An 18,173-nucleotide genomic window follows, 5' to 3' on the forward strand; every position below is an offset into this window, starting at 1 on the left:
AATTTTTGGTTGTGCGGTATATGTGCCTGTAGCACCACTACAACGTACAAAAATGGGCCCTCAACGAAGGTTGAGCATATATGTTGGGTTTGACTCACCCTCCATAATTCGATACCTTGAACCGTTGACTAGAGACTTATTCACTGCTCGATTTGCAGATTGTCGGTTTGATGAAACATTTTTCCCGCCATTAGGGGGAGAGAAAAAAGAACCCGAAAAAGAAAAAGAAATTACGTGGAAAGTTTCATCACTATCATATTTTGATCCACGTACCCGCACATGTGAACATGAGGTCTAGAAGATCATCCACTTGCAGAAAATAGCAAATCAAATTCCAGAGGCATTTACTGATTTAAAACGGATAATTAAGTCACATATCCCTGCAGTGAATGTACCTATCCGGATTGATGTCCCAAAAGGACCATCTACAAGTATCATAGCTTCTGAATCCCAAACACGCCAGAAGCGTGGTAGACCATTGGGTTCAAAGGATAAAAATCCTAGAAAGAGAAGCGTGAGAAATAATAAAGATGATACTACAATATAACCTCCTGAAGAAGGTCAAGATTTGAGTAATCCTGATATTTCTGAAGAAATCAGTGAACCCGAGACTCAAGTAAATGAAGAACTTTCAATAAATTCTTTCGGTGATGAGATAAATTTAGATCGATCTAAAATCACGGTTGATAATGTTTTTGCATATAATGTTGCACTTAATCTCATGCAAAATAGTGAAAGTCTTGAGACTAAATCTGTCGAAGAATGTCGACGAAGATGTGATTGGCCAGAATGGCAAAAGGCAATTCAATCAGAATTAGACTCACTTGCTAAATGTGAGGTTTTTAGACCTGTAGTCCAAACTCCTAAAGGTGTAAAACCAGTTGGTTACAAATGGGTTTTTATGCGAAAACGAAATGAGAGAAATGAAATTGTAAGATACAAGGCACGTCTTGTTGCACAAGGATTCTTTCAAAGACCCGGGGTCAACTATGAAGAAACATATTCACCAGTTATGGATGGAATAACTTTTCGATATCTCATCAGTTTAGCTGTACATAAAAATCTTGAAATACATCTAATGGATGTAGTTACAGCTTACCTTTATGGTTCACTAAATAATGAAATTTACATGAAAATTCCAGATGGATTAAAATTGCCTAAAGCATGTAAAAAGTCTTGGGAAATATACTCAATAAAACTGCAAAGGGCGTATGTGGTATAATCGCCTCAGTGAGTACTTGATAAATGAAGGCTATATAAATGATATCATTTGTCCATGTGTTTTTATTAAGAAAACGGAATCAGAATTTGTTATACTCGCCATTTATGTTGATGATATAAATCTCATTGGAACCCCTGAAGAGGTCCAAAAGGCAATTGAATATCTAAAGAAAGAATTTGAAATGAAAGATCTTGGAAAGACAAAACTTTGTCTAGGTCTGCAAATTGAACATTTAGCAGACGGGATTTTTGTCCATCAATCTGCCTACACTGAGAAAATCTTAAAAAGATTTTACATGGACAAAGCACATCCATTAAGTACTCCAATGATTGTTTGATCACTTGAAGTGGAAAAAGATCAATTTCGACCTCCAGTAGAGAATGAAGAAATTCTTGGTCCTGAAGTACCATATCTCAGTGCTATTGGTGCACTTATGTATCTTGCTAACGCAACTAGGCCTGATATAACATTTTCTTTTAATTTGCTAGCAAGGTATAGTCTTTCCCCAACGCGAAAGCATTGGAACGGTATCAAACACATTTTGCGATACCTGAAGGGTACAATTGATATGGGTTTGTTTTATACTAACAAAGGTTGCGCAGACCTTATTGGTTATGCAGATGCAGGTTATTTATCGGACCCACATAAAGCCCGATCTCAAACAGGCTATCTATTTATACACGGAGGAACTGCTATATCATGGCGATCTACAAAACAGTCTATTGTTGCTACTTCTTCAAATCATGCTGAAATAATAGCAATTCATGAAGCAAGTAGAGAATGTGTGTGGTTGAGATCGATGATACAGTTCATCAAAGAAAGATGTGGTCTAAAAAATGATGTTAAAGTACCCACAGTTATATTCAAAGACAATGTCGCGTGCATAGCTCAGTTGAAAGGTGGCTTCATAAAAGGAGACAGAACGAAATATATTTCACCAAAATTATTTTTCACACATGATCTACAGAAGAATGGTGATATTGATGTACAACAAGTTCGTTCAAGTGATAATCTTGCAGACTTATTCACAAAGGCATTACCAACATCAACTTTTGAGAAATTAAGATATAAGGTTGGAATGCGTCGTCTCCAAAATATCAAAGGAAGGTTTCATCAGGGGGAGTAAAATACGCGTTGCACTCTTTTTTCCTTAACCAAGGTTTTGTCCCACTGGATTTTCCTGGTAAGGTTTTTAATGAGGCAGCACTCAAGGCGTATTACCAAATATGTATATTTATTTTTTTACTAAATTTTTTTTTACATGGACATCCAAGAGGGAGTGTTATGTAAATGGATGTCAAATTGTCAGTGGGTCCCACTTAAAGTGGGCTAGTTGCCCACTTATTATTCCATTCATTTTATGGCTATATAATAGCCTTCTCAATGTAAGAATTGATATACTTACATACGAAAAAAAAATTCTTCCTCTTGATCAGTTTCTCCTTCTTTCTCAATTACTCTTACTCTCTTTTCTTTATTAATTGTCAAGTTAGTATATTTATAACAGTTCTTACTTTTAATTTTATTTTAGCGGGTGTATTTAACAATTTGAGTGTGTAAGTCTAGTTATGTACTTATCATATCATAATGAGATAAGTGTCAAAACCACACCTAAACTATTCCATTTTTTGAGTTTCATACCTAAACTATCACTTATTAATTTGAGAAACACAGCTCAGTGGTGTGTCTAATACACTCTCTCTACTCTCTTTAATTGTCGCAAAAACCTTGTCACATGACATTCCACATGGATAAAATATTCCACTTTCACAAAAATTAAATAAACTATTAACAATAATTAAAAGTTAAAGACTAAAATATTTTTGTCCTCAAAAAAAGAAATTAATTTCTTAAAAAATAAAATTTAAAATATTTTTCTCACCCACTCCACCACATCCCCCCCTTCAAGACAATCTCCATCCTTTTATTTTTAAAATATCTTATATAAAAGACCTTTTTCAAAAAACATCATACTTCACCCCTCCCCCACTCCTTCCTAGAAAATATTATTATTTTTATTTTTTAAAAAAATAAAATTATATCCACCCCATCTAATCATCCGCTCTTAATTTATTTTTATTTATTTTTTTATATTTTTCTCGTTTTGAGTTAGATATGTACATATATTTTTAGGAAAATAATTTTTCCTACTTCCTTACCAAATATAACAAAAATAAAAATTGTATTTTAAGAAAAGTTTTGCGGCAAGTAAAAATTACTTTCCTAAGATTATATGTATATATATAACATAAAATGAGAAACAAATTGGAAGAGGAGGGTTAGGTGGGGCAGGTAGAATTTTTTTAAAAAAAAATTAAAAAAATTAAAATGATATCTAAATTATTATTTGAGGGAGATGGACATGAAGTAAGAATTTTTTCAGAAAAACTTTTATAAAATAAATTTAAAAATTAAAAATAAACCTAAAAAGTTTGGGGGGGGTTATGGTGTGAGAAAGTGATGGAGTGGGATAAGAAAAATATTTTATATTTTATTTTATAATTATTTTTTTGGAAGGAGATAGTAATATTTTAATCTTAAATTTTAATTTCTAATAATTTATTTTATTATTTTCAAGGTGGAATGTTTTTTCTACATGAAGTGCGATGTGACAATTATTTTTAAAATAAATAGAGTAGTACACATACCATGATGAGAGTGTAATAAAAGAGAGAGATATGTTTCTCAAACTAATAAGTGATATTTTAAGTATAAAATTCACATTCCCAATAGTTTAAGTATGAATTCAAAAAAAAAATAGTTTAGGTGTGTTTTGACATATATCTCTATCATAATTTATAAACATACTTTTTCAGAGACACGAAAAAAGAAGGGGAAATCACATAAATGTACAATATTCAAAAAATATTTACCACATAGAGCAACATAATTATTTTAACCATATATAGCAAATTATTTGAATTAAATTAAGTACGGTCCTTACTCTTCTAAAACTCTCACCCCTATTTTCTCTTCCCCTGTTTCTCTCCAAATTTGCTACACCAATATTCTCTCCAATTTTCTCACCCATAATTTTCTCCAAAATTAGGGCAATACTTACCTTCATAGCTTCTCAACCATGACTTTCTACAACATTAATACTCCAATTTTGGAATTAAGTGATGTGTATTCAGTGGTTATTGCAGAAGAATGGCAAAATTTAGGTGAATGCAGATTTGAATCAGTTGAAGAATATTGTGATTTCTGAGTATAGATATGTGATTACTTAAAGGTTTGAATGGTTGGATGTTTAATTGTTTGAAGGTTTGAATTAGATTGCATACCTAATTCATTAGCGATACACGATTTGTATTCGGTTGTGATTCAATATGAAAGTTAAACATGGTATGGACTGCCAAGCTTAGAACTCGTTCTTTGTTACTTTGGTATAGATAAACTTTTAAACTAACGAAACATTAATTAAATACTCGCAAACGTCTTCTTTTTCTTTCCCTGTTTGTTTCTCTGTGAGTTGCTACTTCACACTTTCTAATGTTCCAATTTCATTTGGTGGTGTTGCTTTTATTCTCTAATGTTTGTTCTTTTGGCAAGTCGTTTCTTCAATTAATTTTGGTTATTGCACTTGTTTGTGCTAAATATTTTGTCAGATCCACATACACATCCAAAAAACCTAATAGAAGAAAAGTGTTTTCTATACAAAGGTTTATTTTGGGTTTTGACAATAGTTTGTCTATGTTGATGTTTTGTCTGTGACGATTTAAGTTTTATATGGTTATAATGTCTCTAGCTTTGCTTAAGGATGAATGGAGCATTCACCATGGAAGATAATCAAGAGAAGAGGGAGTCAATGATAGAATTAATTATAAATAATATTGTTTAATGTGTGTGTAATATAGTTTTTGTTCAAATTTAATTCATTTTTTGTGGCCTACAGATCACTAAAGGTTGGTTTCATTAGATACAAATTTCATTCATGTCTAATTCTCTTCTAATTCAAGTTTAATGTGTATGTAATAAGTTTGTTGTTCAAGTTTAATTCATTTTTGTGGCCTACGGATCACTGAAGGTTGGTTTTGTTAGCTAAATGTTTCATTCGTGTCTAATTCTCTTCTAATTCAAGTTTAATGTGTGTGTAATACCTTTGTTGTTCAAGTTTAATTCATTTATGTAGCCTATAGATCACTGAAGGCTGGTTTCATTAGTACAAGTTTTATTCGTATCTAATTCTCTTCTAATTCAAGTTTAATGTGTGTAATACATTTATTGTTCAAGTTTAATTATTCATGTCTAATTCTCTAATTCTCTTCTAATTCAACAAAAAAATATGCAGGAGAAAAACATGGCTAATCTGGTTGTACTGCTTTACTTCAATGGCCGATGGGATTCTAGCAACAAGTATATTAATTTCTTGGCAGATGGTGTGTTGATAAATACGGATTCAACATTTGCTAGCCTCATTTCTGTGACTGCTGCTCAATTGTTAATAGACACATCAACAAGTAAAGTTGAAATCAGATATAAGATTGATGAAAGGTCTCCTCTAATTCAAATTCATTCGTGTCGAATTCTCTTCTAATTCAACTTTAATAGCAATTCCAGGTAAACAGGAAAGAATCAGCCTAACTAAATCTGACTACACATTCTATACTAATTCTGATAAGGCCTTGTTAGTTCTACTCTGTTTTTTTTACTTCTCTCTTGGTTGACCTGGGGGCTTCAATTGTATTTCCCCACATTCTGGGATATATGACAACATGTTAGGCTAGAAACAACTTCTGAATGTCAGAGGTGAGATATATCAAATCAAAACGAAGTTGATCGTTTCAAGACAGGTTTCAGCTGCTTGTCCTCCTCAAGTGAAATCATTCCCAAATGAGATGGGTCTTCAAGCATCATCTTTGCCACCAAATAACTACCAATTGACAATGTTTGGTATTTACGATCTTGCTTGCCTATGAATCGGCCAAGTTTTCCATCATAATATTCAGGCCCCCCATCCTTGGACAATCGTTGTTCAGCAAGTTCAATGGCACGCCTTGCAATCTGAGGCCTCCCGGTCTTGATACATGCTACTGTGAGGAGCCATAGAAGCACTGTATCCAGAGACAATCAAATATGATAGGGACCTAACACAATCTTATAGAAGATACAAGTTTAATTCATTTTTTGTGGTCTATATATCACTGAAGGTTTTTTTATTAGCTATAATTTTAATTCGTGTCTAATTCTCTTCTAATTCAACTTTAGTGTGTATGTAATTCATTTTTAGTTCAAGTCTAATTCATTTTTGTGTTCTATGGATTACTGGGTTTTTTCAATAGCTATATTTTTCATTCGTGTCTAATTCTCTTCTAATTCAACTTTAGTGTTTGTGTAATTCATTTTAAGTTCAAGTTTAATATCAATTTTGTGTTTCTGTAGATCACTAAAGGCTTTTTCAGTAGCTACACTTTTCATTCGTGTCGAATTTTTTTCTAATTCAACTTTAATTCAAGTTTAATTCATTTTTCATTCAAGTTTAATTCATTTTTCATTCAAGTTTAATTCATAATGCAGGTTTCAGTTTGATAACACTACTGAAATACTTTTTCATTAACGTAGCTATGTATTCGCATTATAAAAAAAGAAGAAGATATATTACATGAACAAAAAACTATATCAAAAGTGTATTTTACATGAACAAAAATCATCTTAAAAAAGATAGCTATGTATTGCATTATAAACTTTAATATGTATGCAATTCATTTTTCATTCAAGTTTAATTCATTTTTCATTCAAGTTTAATTCATAATGCAGGTTTCAGTTTGATAACACTACTGAAACACTTTTTCATTAACGCAACTATGTATTCGCATTATAAAAAAAAAGATATATTTTACATGAACAAAAAACTATATTAAAAGTGTATTTTACATGAACAAAAATCATCTTAAAAAAGATAGCTATGTATTGCATTATAAACTTTAATATGTATGCAATTCATTTTTCATTCAAGTTTAATTCATTTTTAATTCAAGTTTAATTCATAATGCAGGTTTCAGTTTGATAACACTACTGAAATACTTTAACATTAACGTGTTATCAAACATGTCCTAAAAATTTAAAATTAATTCTAATAATACTAAATGACAAGAATTTGAAAACATCACTATGACTAGCTTTGATAAAAAAAAAATGGAACAAGTTTAAATCATCAACAAATGCACGGAGAGATGCAGTTCTACTAAAATCATGAAGAAATACTATTATTATGCTGATAATATATATACACATTGTGGAAAGTCTATGGAAGTGTTAAAATCAGTAATAAAAGATGTGCACTGGCTTTCATCAATCAACTATAGATAGATTACTCAAGAAGTTTGAAGCTTCAATTATAGCTCCATTTTTCTGATTGTTTTCATGTCAAGAAGTAATGCTGCAAATCTAGGATTTTGTCCTGAGTGAAAATAAGTATTTCATCAAATGCTCTCATTTTTTAATGGCTTTTTCTCTTCTTGACCACAAGGCTTCACTGTCTTGTTCTGAAGCCAAGTTGAAATTTGAAGCCCTAAGGCTCTTGCATTTAAGCTGCCAAAAAACAAAACCATATTACAGTAATAAAAATAATAAACAAGGAGGTTCAAACCATAAAAGTCAAAATAAGATATGTTAGTAGGTGTCTTTTATAGTTGAACCAATGTTTGGAAAATTAATTAGACAAAGGCTGAATAATTGCTTTTACCTTTAGTTCTTTAGATTTCATAATTTCCCTTGGACTATTGATGAGTTTCTTGTCATTATTGTCATGATAATCTTCTAAAGTAGGGAGTTTAATTTGACAAACTCTTGTGTTTGGCTTTTGATGAAGTGGCAACATGAACTTTAATTTGGCAATAAGTCTTCTTCTGACAATTTCACCTCTAATCACTGCTTGAAGCTTCACAAGACCCTTTATAGCACTTAATGCTTTCTTGGCCTGCACTACATTTCACAATGTCAGAGATTAGGCACCAGTCTATTTCAGCAAATGTCAGAATTTTTTTAGAAAAATGAAGAGAGTAAGTAGCCATAAACACCAACATAACTTCTTAAAAATATGCCTAGCTATATAAGAGAAGAGTTTAATAAGCGGAGGGTTATCCGACAACCAAAAAACTTTTCTCCCCAACCAAGGTGAAGACTACCTACCCTTGGGAATTCTTCTGCTTGCTCTGCATTACGAGCTTCATACATAGTTGTGCTCCTTCAATATGATAGAAATAAAGAGACCAAGCTCATTTCCATACCAATTCTTAGTTACTACATTATCTCGTTTAGGTTGTGTAGCTCAGTTGGTAGAGCACTGGCCTACCTTACACTCTAATACTATTGACAAGGATCCATAGTAGCCTTCAAAGATGACTCTTTGGCCTTAAACTTGTGTAGGGGACTTCGTCCTTTAGTTATAAGATACTGCTTAAGTTCTCAACTATATGTTTGAATAATCTTGAAAATAATTAGTTTAATTAATTTATCAATAGATGGTATGAAGATCTTCAAGACTGTTATTGCAATGACTGCAGTGTTTTCCTTACTACCCTTTTAAGTTTGTGGTGAATTACTAACTAATTTTCATCCTTCTGCATTCAAATGCGTGTCTGCGACAAGTTCACAATGAAATTATATGAGTGAAAACACTAGATACACTATGCATTATGGAAAACTCAAGAACCCCCAGAGAGGATGTCTTACCAGGTGAGCACGATAAGCACTTTGGATTTTAATGGCAGCTTGTTTGTGTTTCCTTTTGAATTCGTTTGGAGCATTCGTTAGAAGGATAACATCAGCAGCAGCATTGGCAGCAGTTGCAAAAGCATGTTTCCTTTGCTGTTCTTTCGCCTCAGTTAATGTTTGTTGAGTAGCTGATGTTATGGCAGGACATTTCCTCAACTTGAAATTTTTCAAAAAGCAACATTTCCATCTCTTTGGTTTCTGAAAGATTTTTCATAATTTCCAATTTAGATACCCAAAGATTACTCACTGGTAAGCAACAAAATCTTGAAATTCAAACCTTTTGATCAGCTATTGGTTCTGTTTCAGGAATGGAAAGTCTCTTGACAAAGGTAAACCAGTTTCTTCTCTTTCCCATTTTAGAAATTCATGAGTCCTTCAGCAAACAAACAGATTTATCAAACACCTGCCACCTTCTGTTTTCTGAAAGATTGAGAGAAGTGTTTCAGAGGATATAACAAAATGCTGCAAAGCTACAATATGAAAACAAGAATTGTCTCAATAGGATAGCTCGATGCACAAAGCATCCCGCGTAATATATAAGAAAATTGGAGCATGAGGGGAGGATTACCCAAGTCTGTATAAGAAAACCATCAGTCCATTCCTCGACTACCATGAAACTCTAATCCACTAGAGCGTGGACCAATAACTCAAAGCTATGTATTGCATTATAAACTTTAATATGTGTGCGTAATACAAATTTTCGTTCAAAGTTTAATTCATTTTTGTGGAGTACAGATCATTGAAAACTTTTGTCAATTAACTACAGATTTCATTCATCTATAATTCTCTTCTAATTCAACTTTAATGCATGTGTAATATATTTTAGTTCAAAGTTTAATTCATTTTTATTTATTTATTTAAATAAATAAATAAATTGCAACACAAAAGATCTAACAATTCATGGCAAAACTCCCAACAATCACTGATATAATAAACTTGAGCAAATAAATTTAGACTATAATAAAAGTATCTAATATACAAAAAAATTCTTCAGCATCTAGCACACAAGTTCAAAATAACAACAAACTAAGAAAATACACATAAACAGATTGGAAATGCTATCAGTTAAATAATGCGTTGTAGAATGACATACCGGATAAAAACTCTCCAGTAGAACTATTTTTTTGCACAATCGATTTCGACTTTTTGGATTCTTCTCCTGAGCAACTGTAGGTCTCACTTTCTTTGACTGAAATTGAAGAGGTAAATCCTCAAAATCATCATCACTGTCAACAAATTTCTTAGATTCCGATGCAACATCAACTCGTTTTCTTTTCGATTTAGATTTAGAACTCAATTCACTAAATTTTTTCTTACTTCTACCGCCCTTTTTCTTCACATGCAATGCTTGAAGATTTTGATTAACCTCACCACCAGCTTCTTGTGGAGATTGATTTGCAGAAATTCCCAAACTAAAAGTAGGACCGACATTAACTTCATCACTGTCGGTTGAATCAACAATTCAAATTTGTAGGCTTCTTCTAAGAGATTTCTGACCTTTCATTACAATTGTGCACCTAAAATCTATGAGTTCCGTCTGAAACAAACAAAAAGATGAAGAATAAGGGAAGAATGAAGAAGAGATGAAGGAATAGGAGAGAAAGACGCTGAAACTGAAGAAAAGCCCTTATTGAAAGAGAGAGAGACGTTGAAGAAAAACCCTTATTGAAAGAAAGAGATAAAGCCTTTTTCTTTTCAAATAAAAAGGGTATAATGTCTTATTTAATGAAAGTATTGTTACTGATTGTTAAAAATGATAATAAAATAAAAGTATATTTAAAAATGATAAATATTTTTTAAAACACATTCAATTAAGTAATTTTTCCAAAAAAGAAATAGGTAAGAAGAAGCAAAATAGAAAGAAGAAGAATAAAAAAAAGTTAAATAATGGAAGAACTAATTAAAAGAATAAAGAAGGGTAAAAATGAATTAGGACCATTTTACCTTAATTCATATTTGATCAAAAAATCATTTTTACTCATATTTATGTGGGTGTATTACAATCTAATCTATTTTAGCTCAATCTATATGTGACCAAATTCATTTTTACTCATATTTATCTACAATTCAATGTTTTTTCAATACGCCCAAATCCGATCCAATCTGTCTATTTGTCACCCTAGTTAGTTACAATGCAACAGGAAAACGTATGTGCGGTTTTTGATTTTTCTTTCACGAATATTAACATTCAGCAGGAGCAAAAAGAGAGTTATTTCTTTCAACTAGAAAAGCCTCGGGCTGAGGGAGAAAGAAGACAGTAAGTTTCAGGAATTGCTGTCTTGCAAGGCTTTGACGTAGATAAGTGAATGAAATTAGGCATTTGGTACTTTCGGTCTTCCGCTTTTTTCATTGTTTAAACTAAATACCAAACTGTAATTAGTTCGGTTTGATTTTTCTTGTTTAGTTCTACCTGAGAATTCCCAGAACGTTAATGACAATAGCTAAACTGTTGCTGGTATATTCAAATGAGTTTCTTCATTAAAAGCTTGGAATCATTTACAAATGTGGCATTCATCACTAAAAACATGGCATCATTTACAAATGTGGCATTCATCTTTCAAGTGTATCCAAGAACATTCTAGATCTCTATGGGTTGACGAGCTCAACAAAGTACCTTAGGTCATCAAGTTTCGGTTTTGAAGGCAGTTTTTAGAAACAAAGTCATTAAGCTTATCAGTTGCGTCATCAAAAGAATATCTTCAACCAAATTCTGTGGTGGCAAAGAAACTTATAAAAAATCAAAACCAAAGACTAACCAACGAACCCAAAAAGCAATACGGAAGAATCGAATTAATTCAGATCAGTGCAGTTTATCGTTCACCCCTTTTTCCCTCCTTCAGATTGGAACTAACACCCAAACAACAGCTCCATTTCTTTAAGCTGATTTATGATTTCTCGGTTACCTTTTACTCGTTGATAACAGAAAATGGCAATCTGTTGATTAAATACACTGCAGGGGAAGGAATGGGGAAAACTGTTATCAAACCATTTAAATGCCCAGAATTACTAGACAACAAGACTGGATTATATATAGGTAACATAGTCACAAGTCAGAAACAATCTAAAGTCCAAATAAGAACCTGCCTGACGATAAACTTATTTGATGCAATAAGTTACAGAAATACCGAAACATCAGTTAAAACAAAATGAGATTTACTTAAATTTGATAGAATGCTCTCTGGTGCACATCAGGTTCAAGCTACAAGTAGCAAGCATGACAGCATAGATGCAAGTAATTATACTCCAAAGTACTTGGAAACTAGTAAGTAAACAATAACACAGCTGACTAGATGGATCTACTAGACCACTCTTATATGCACTTGCTAATAGTCTATTAATAATAAGAGGCCCATAATCTCAGATAGCCCATTCTAATATCCAAATTTACCCAGACAACAATGGTAAGTAAAGTTCTATCATCTCCTTCAAGCAGCAGCTCCCTCTTGAAGCAGCATCTGGTCGAAATGCCAGACTCCTAAAATCACAACCAAAGAGGTAGATGTCAAGATAACAAAAGTGGGGGACGGCGGTGGGGGGACACAAAATAGATATATGAAGGTATTTCCCAATGAGCAAATACAATCTTTAAATGGGGTGCGCAATCCTACCATGTCCTTGGCCAACTCTTCTCAGCTGAGCAACATATTCTGAGATCTTCTTGATAGCTTCCACCTAAAATTAGTAAAGCAACATCTTAAATTTGTATAGAGCTACAAACAGATTTAGGATTTAATCTCAAAATCATAAAACATATAGCAGTATTTCTGCATAGTAGTAAACCATCACCTGTTCACCCAAGAACTCGCTTTCAACAAAATCAGCCAATTGCACATCATTGTTTCGTGAGGCTACCTGTTTTTTAGAGTTTAGCATCGACAATAAAAAAAAACATAAAAATGGTAGATTCTAAAATAGGTACATTCACTATCGCACTTCAAAATTTGTCATTTTTATCAAAAAAATCCACACAATAATTGTCACCACATCAGAATATATCGAGATGTACGATAATATAATCAACAAGCATGGCAGAGGAACTCACAGCATGCACGTTTAGAAGTTTTTCATTTGTCAACTTCTCCAGAGACAGCGCAAGCTCCATCGCTACAGAGCAAATTAAACCAGATAAAAAAGTGGCAAGTAAATTTAAATCAGTGTTTGTACGGAACGTAACAAATGTAGTGTTTACTAGCCCTTCCAAATTCACGAGAAGGGCAACATAAATAAACAGTAGATAATAGGGATCTGAGTGTACAATAAATATGCATTTAATTGCCCACAAGTAATCCATTTCCAAGTTGTTCATCCAACACATAGACATTGACAGATACAACCACTTTTCTTAGTAGATTTAATAAGTCTGTATAGTAACTCCCAAATTAGAATTTACAGCTACTATGAGAAATGGACCCAAACTTACCATACAAGGCATCCCCCTTCTCAGCATGATCAAACTCAGTCAGTGGCATCAAGATAGATTGCAGCTTCACCTTCCCACCGCGCTTGTTCTACAAACAAGAACCAACCATAAAATATTGGAAACTATAACCCCGGCCTAAAAAAGGCGTAAAAGAACATGAGATTCATTATAAAAGGGAATTGTCAAACACCTGGTATTCCATAAATTTCTCAGCGTGCTCCCTTTCCTCTGCACTAGATTCCTTGAAAAACCTACGGTCAAGAAAACAAGAATGAAAAAGCATCTAACAAATCCACAGAGGAAGAAAATCAAAATTTCAAGAGGGTTTCTGGAAAATTACTTGGCAAGACCCTTGAGAGCAACGTTGTCTCGATCAAAATAGGCAAACATGGCATGATAAACGTAGGAAACATTGTATTCCACACTGAAAGTTCAAAATAACTTATAAATAATCACAGATTTAACGTATAGACTGCATTTGAAACACAAAACAATAAAAGATTAAAAGACTCACTTGATCTGTTCATTAATAGCGGCTTCAGAGTCATCGGAGTACTTCTGGCGAGCAAGAGAGGCTTGTGGAACAGTGGGTACAAGCATAAACTCTTTCTTCAACTCCTCAAATGGCTCAAAAACAACGCCGGTCAAGGGCTTGTGGTTTGTCCCCTTTGAAGCACAAACCATGAAACCATTTCCACTTTTGGCAGAAAAACTCTTCTGGGAAAACAGATTTTCCCCATGGATGGGGTTAGGGGTGTTCAACAAAGCAAATGCTGGTGCCACCTTGAGAAGCATGCTAGAAAATTAGGGTTATGTAGAAGAGGCAAAATGCAGGGGAGAAAATTCAGTGTGTGGTGATGACTGATGATAGGAAAGGGAAAATGAACCCTATACATATACTAAAAGCTGAGTAGACTGAACACGATCACGGCCGTTGGATGGATTCACAAGTGGATGCACAGGATTGATTTGCGGACAGAAGCGCGTGGTTGGCTTGTGCCATATCTTGGATACTGCACTAAAACTTTCATTTCCCAAAAGACAAAAGATAAGGAAAAGACGACGAAAGATTCTCTAAATTTTATTTCCTTTTTTGTTTTTGGTTTTATTCTAAAATCAGTACTTATTAGTTTATAAAAAGTTTACAAATTCAATTTAGTGATAATTTTAAATTTGAAAAAGTGCTCCAAACTTTTTTTTCAATTTCACTTTCAACTCCAACTTTACAAATTTACATGAAATAAAAAATAATTAAAATCCATAAACAAATACCTACTAAATTGATTTTATTAAAATGAATAAAAAGTTTCAAAATAATATTTCTACCCACTCCATCCCAAGCATAATTAGCGAGTGTGTTCTCTCTCTATGTATATATATGCAAACTCTAGACCTCCAGCACTAAACTTTGATCATTGTCAAACACCCATTGTGGTAGGCCAAACAACTGCCGCCACCCCTATTTCATATTAATTAAACTTGTAAGACAATGCATATTAAGAAAGATATTCAAGGACGTAATTTAAATAATAATTTTTATTATTGTCTTTTGTAAAATCATAAATATAATTTTGTAAGTAGTATAACTTATCTCCTAAAAAATATAAATTTCAATAAATAAAAAGATAAATATTAAAAAAATTAAAAATTATTTTAAACTTTAAACAATTCAATTATTTTTAACAATTAAAAAAACCCTCAAAAATTCCCTTTAGAGCACTAGTTTCAAAATAAAAAAGAAGACATACTTAAACAAAGCAATAAATGCTATCCATTATCACACTATATGAAACTTGAAGAGATTCCTAAAAATCTGATTTCTAATTGAGTAATAAATTAAAGTTATTGACATGAAACTATTGTAATGATGAGTATGTCATACATGCTCGTCTTTTATCAAATTTCATAATTTCAAGTTCACACAGATTTAGAATGCAAATATTCAGAGTTAAAATATATATATTTTGTAATTAAAAACATGAAAAAAAGATGGACATAACAATGGCTAAAGTCATGTTTAAATCTTCAAAATAGAAAAAAAAAAAGATGCACATTTTTTCTAAAATTAAAAATCAAAGAATATCAGTGGCCAATGGTGAAACTACAGTGACATGGACAAAGATAGAAAATGATAGAATGAACGTGATTGAAAATATAAAATTTTCAGTTATTTGAAAAATTCTCCCATGGTTGGCCTATCCTGGATGAAATAAGAACCATTATTCCTAAATAATGTGGATTGAAAGGTGACTATTCTATTGGCTTCTTTCTCAATAGGCGTGTTTTGATTGAAAGGTGACTATTCTATTAAAAAGATTTTATCAATATCATGTCCTGAAGTTCGCTTGAAACCTAAGGTCGACTGTACTAATTTGATGTGACCCTTTATATATGATGCAAATTTTAGAATTGATAAAGAAATGATACAAGATTTGACTTGGATCTCTTTTCCAAACCTACTTCTCAATTTCTATGTGAAAGAAGCTTTGTTCACACTTGCTTCTGCAGTTGAAAAACCTCTGCACCTAGACGTGGCAATTGTCAATAAAACTAGACGTACTTATATGAGAGTAAAAGTTCAGGATAATTTGCTCTTTGCTTTCCCAAAGCACGTGAACATGGAGATAGAAAATGAGAGCAAGGCGATGATTCAATATGATTTTCTATCGAAGTATTGTACAAAATGTAAAATACAAGGGCATGCAAATGATGTGTGTCACATATTACATCTTGAGTTGACACTACCAAAAGTAGAGAAAGATGAAGAGGAGAAGAAAGTGGATAAGATGAATCACAATAACCTTTAGTGTACCCTTCAAAACACTATCCAACAAGAAATTTATATAGTGGTTAAGTGGTGTGGAATCTTAGCAACTGAAATACTGATACAAACAATAAGGGATATAAGAATAATGAGCAGAAGAAGGATAACACAAGAGATGGCAAGAATATGAATACAAATTTGATGCTTTAACTCAAAAGGAGGAGGCAGCTTTTACAAACAAAAATCAAAATGCAGTGGCTCAATCTGGGTCGTCTCAAAGGAATGAAATTCTCATAAGAAATCAAATGGGAATATTCTTGACAAAGTAGCCAAAACCTGGATGGATGAGACATTAAAAGAAGCATAAAATTCTTAGCAAAACGCAGCAATGCCTCCAATAAATGGAGAGCCAGAGCAAAAGAGAAAACAAATATGGAGGAAGAAGAAATTGATAACACACATAAAGAACAAATGAGTATAATTATTATGGAAGAGATAAAATGCTTAGGACAAGATAAAGGAGGAAAGGGTGAAAAGAATAGACATAACAACAAAAGTAGATTCTCCTGATCTATAGGAGAAGCAGTTAAAACCTACTGAGCCAAAAGAAGAGGAGCTAGGAAAGCATCCAGGATCACAAAAGGAGGAAAGTACTGAAGGAACTCTAGGAAACACCGAAATAACTTTTTCCATATAAGTTTGGAAGGACACATAAAATAGAGCCATGATAGGCACTCAAGTCTAATAGTATCTACTTCTTCCATCAAAAGGGAAATTTTCAGCAAATAAGAGTGATAAGATAATTTTCGTTAGTAACAATCCAATATCAAAAAAGAGGAAAAATTCCTTCACCTGCAAATTACATGCTATTGTGACTCACAATACTAATATGGAAGAGATTTTGAAGAATGATGAAATTATAGAGAATATGCAAAAATGGGACAACATTTCGGAGCAGGATAGATAGGTAGACGTATCTTTGATGATGACAAAAAATAACAAGAAGGGGTTAATGCTCTGGGAAAAATAACATGTCACGCTCCAAGTAGGAGAGACGCAATTGGCACTAGTCTCCAAGTAGGAGAGACACGCAAACGGCAGCTTTTGAACGCCTTTATGCTGAACTAGAAGAGAAAGGTGGGGATAGGAAATTGTTCAGGCTAGCCAGGGCGCGGGAGAGAAGGGCATGCGATGCGGATCAAGTGAAGTGCATTAAGGACGAGTATGGAAAAGTATTGGTAGATGAGGCTCTCATTAAACAGAGATGGCAGTCATATTTCCATAAATTATTGAATGACGAAGGGGACAGAGACTTTGTGTTGGGAGAGTTGGAGCATATAGGGAGGCATCACGATCTTGGGTATTGTAGGAGTATTACGGTCGAAGAGGTTGAGAGTGTTGTGCGTAGGATGCGCTGGGGAAGAGCGACCGGACCTGACGAGATCTCTGGAGAATTTTGGAAGAGCGCGAGTTCGGTAGGTTTGGCGTGGCTGACTAGGTTATTTAATGTCATCTTTAACACGGCAATGATGCTCGAAGAATGGAGGTCGAGCATAATGATCCCTCTATACAAAAACAAGGGGATATCCAGAGCTGCAACAACTATAGAGGTATCAAGCTTCTAAGCCATACTATGAAAGTGTGGGAAAGAGTGGTGGAGATGAGGGTGAGGAAAGACGTGTCTATTTCAAAGAACCAGTTTGGATTCATGCTGGAGCGCTCAACTACAGAAGTCATCCATCTTATGAGGAGATTGATGGAGCAGTATAGGGAGAGGAAGAGGGACTTGCATATGGTATTCATCGACCTAGAAAAGGCTTACGAAAAAATTCCACGAGAGATATTATGGAGATGATTGGAGGCTAAAGGTGTACCTATGGAGTACATAAGGGTGATCAAGGACATGTATGAGGGTGCCAAAACCAGGGTAAGGACAGTAGGAGGGGACTCAGAGCACTTCCTAGTTGTGATGGGGTTGCATCAAGGATCAACTCTTAGCCCATTTTTATTTGCCTTGGTGATGGATGGATTGACGCGACAAATCCAAGGTG

General features: G+C 33.4%; 2 protein-coding genes across 3 annotated transcripts; both read right to left on the minus strand.

Annotated features, from left to right (window-relative positions):
• Positions 1-7,395: 7,395 nt before the first annotated feature.
• On the minus strand, positions 7,396-10,628 carry LOC129900790 (protein IQ-DOMAIN 12-like). Of its 2 annotated transcripts, none has more exons than XR_008769694.1 (5): positions 10,032-10,628; positions 9,216-9,358; positions 8,897-9,136; positions 7,908-8,146; positions 7,396-7,753 (listed from the first exon to the last, which is right to left on the minus strand). XR_008769694.1 is itself a non-coding variant. In XM_055975839.1 (5 exons), the coding sequence occupies exons 2-5, from the start codon at positions 9,291-9,293 to the stop codon at positions 7,655-7,657; spliced, it is 651 nt and encodes a 216-aa protein (XP_055831814.1). In that variant the 5' UTR covers positions 9,294-9,358; positions 10,032-10,627; the 3' UTR covers positions 7,396-7,654. The 2 variants fall into 2 exon arrangements, 1 of the variants encoding a protein (XP_055831814.1); XM_055975839.1 differs by having other exon boundaries at positions 7,908-8,141; positions 10,032-10,627.
• A 1,442-nt stretch (positions 10,629-12,070) lies between these two features.
• On the minus strand, positions 12,071-14,236 carry LOC129899422 (ferritin-1, chloroplastic-like). Its single transcript, XM_055974387.1, has 8 exons — positions 13,873-14,236; positions 13,699-13,782; positions 13,549-13,609; positions 13,359-13,446; positions 12,981-13,042; positions 12,725-12,790; positions 12,547-12,610; positions 12,071-12,413 (listed from the first exon to the last, which is right to left on the minus strand). The coding sequence occupies exons 1-8, from the start codon at positions 14,151-14,153 to the stop codon at positions 12,364-12,366; spliced, it is 756 nt and encodes a 251-aa protein (XP_055830362.1). The 5' UTR covers positions 14,154-14,236; the 3' UTR covers positions 12,071-12,363.
• Positions 14,237-18,173: the final 3,937 nt, after the last annotated feature.

The sequence above is a fragment of the Solanum dulcamara genome, chromosome 8, assembly GCF_947179165.1.
Source record: "Solanum dulcamara chromosome 8, daSolDulc1.2, whole genome shotgun sequence".
NCBI lineage: Eukaryota > Viridiplantae > Streptophyta > Magnoliopsida > Solanales > Solanaceae > Solanum > Solanum dulcamara.

Bases quoted from the DNA above. Each gene is read 5' to 3' on its own strand.
- LOC129899422 (XM_055974387.1), bottom strand. From the start codon at position 14,153: ATGCTTCTCAAGGTGGCACCAGCATTTGCTTTGTTGAACACCCCTAAC. The intron at 13,783-13,872 runs GTGAGTCTTTTA...TTGAACTTTCAG, and splicing joins GCTATTAATGAACAGATCAA to TGTGGAATACAATGTTTCCT. The intron at 12,791-12,980 runs GTGAGTTCCTCT...TCTAAAAAACAG, and splicing joins AACTTCTAAACGTGCATGCT to GTAGCCTCACGAAACAATGA.
- LOC129900790 (XM_055975839.1), bottom strand. From the start codon at position 9,293: ATGGGAAAGAGAAGAAACTGGTTTACCTTTGTCAAGAGACTTTCCATT. The intron at 9,137-9,215 runs GTTTGAATTTCA...AAAATCTTTCAG, and splicing joins AACCAATAGCTGATCAAAAG to AAACCAAAGAGATGGAAATG. The intron at 8,142-8,896 runs GTAAGACATCCT...AATGTAGTGCAG, and splicing joins GTGCTTATCGTGCTCACCTG to GCCAAGAAAGCATTAAGTGC.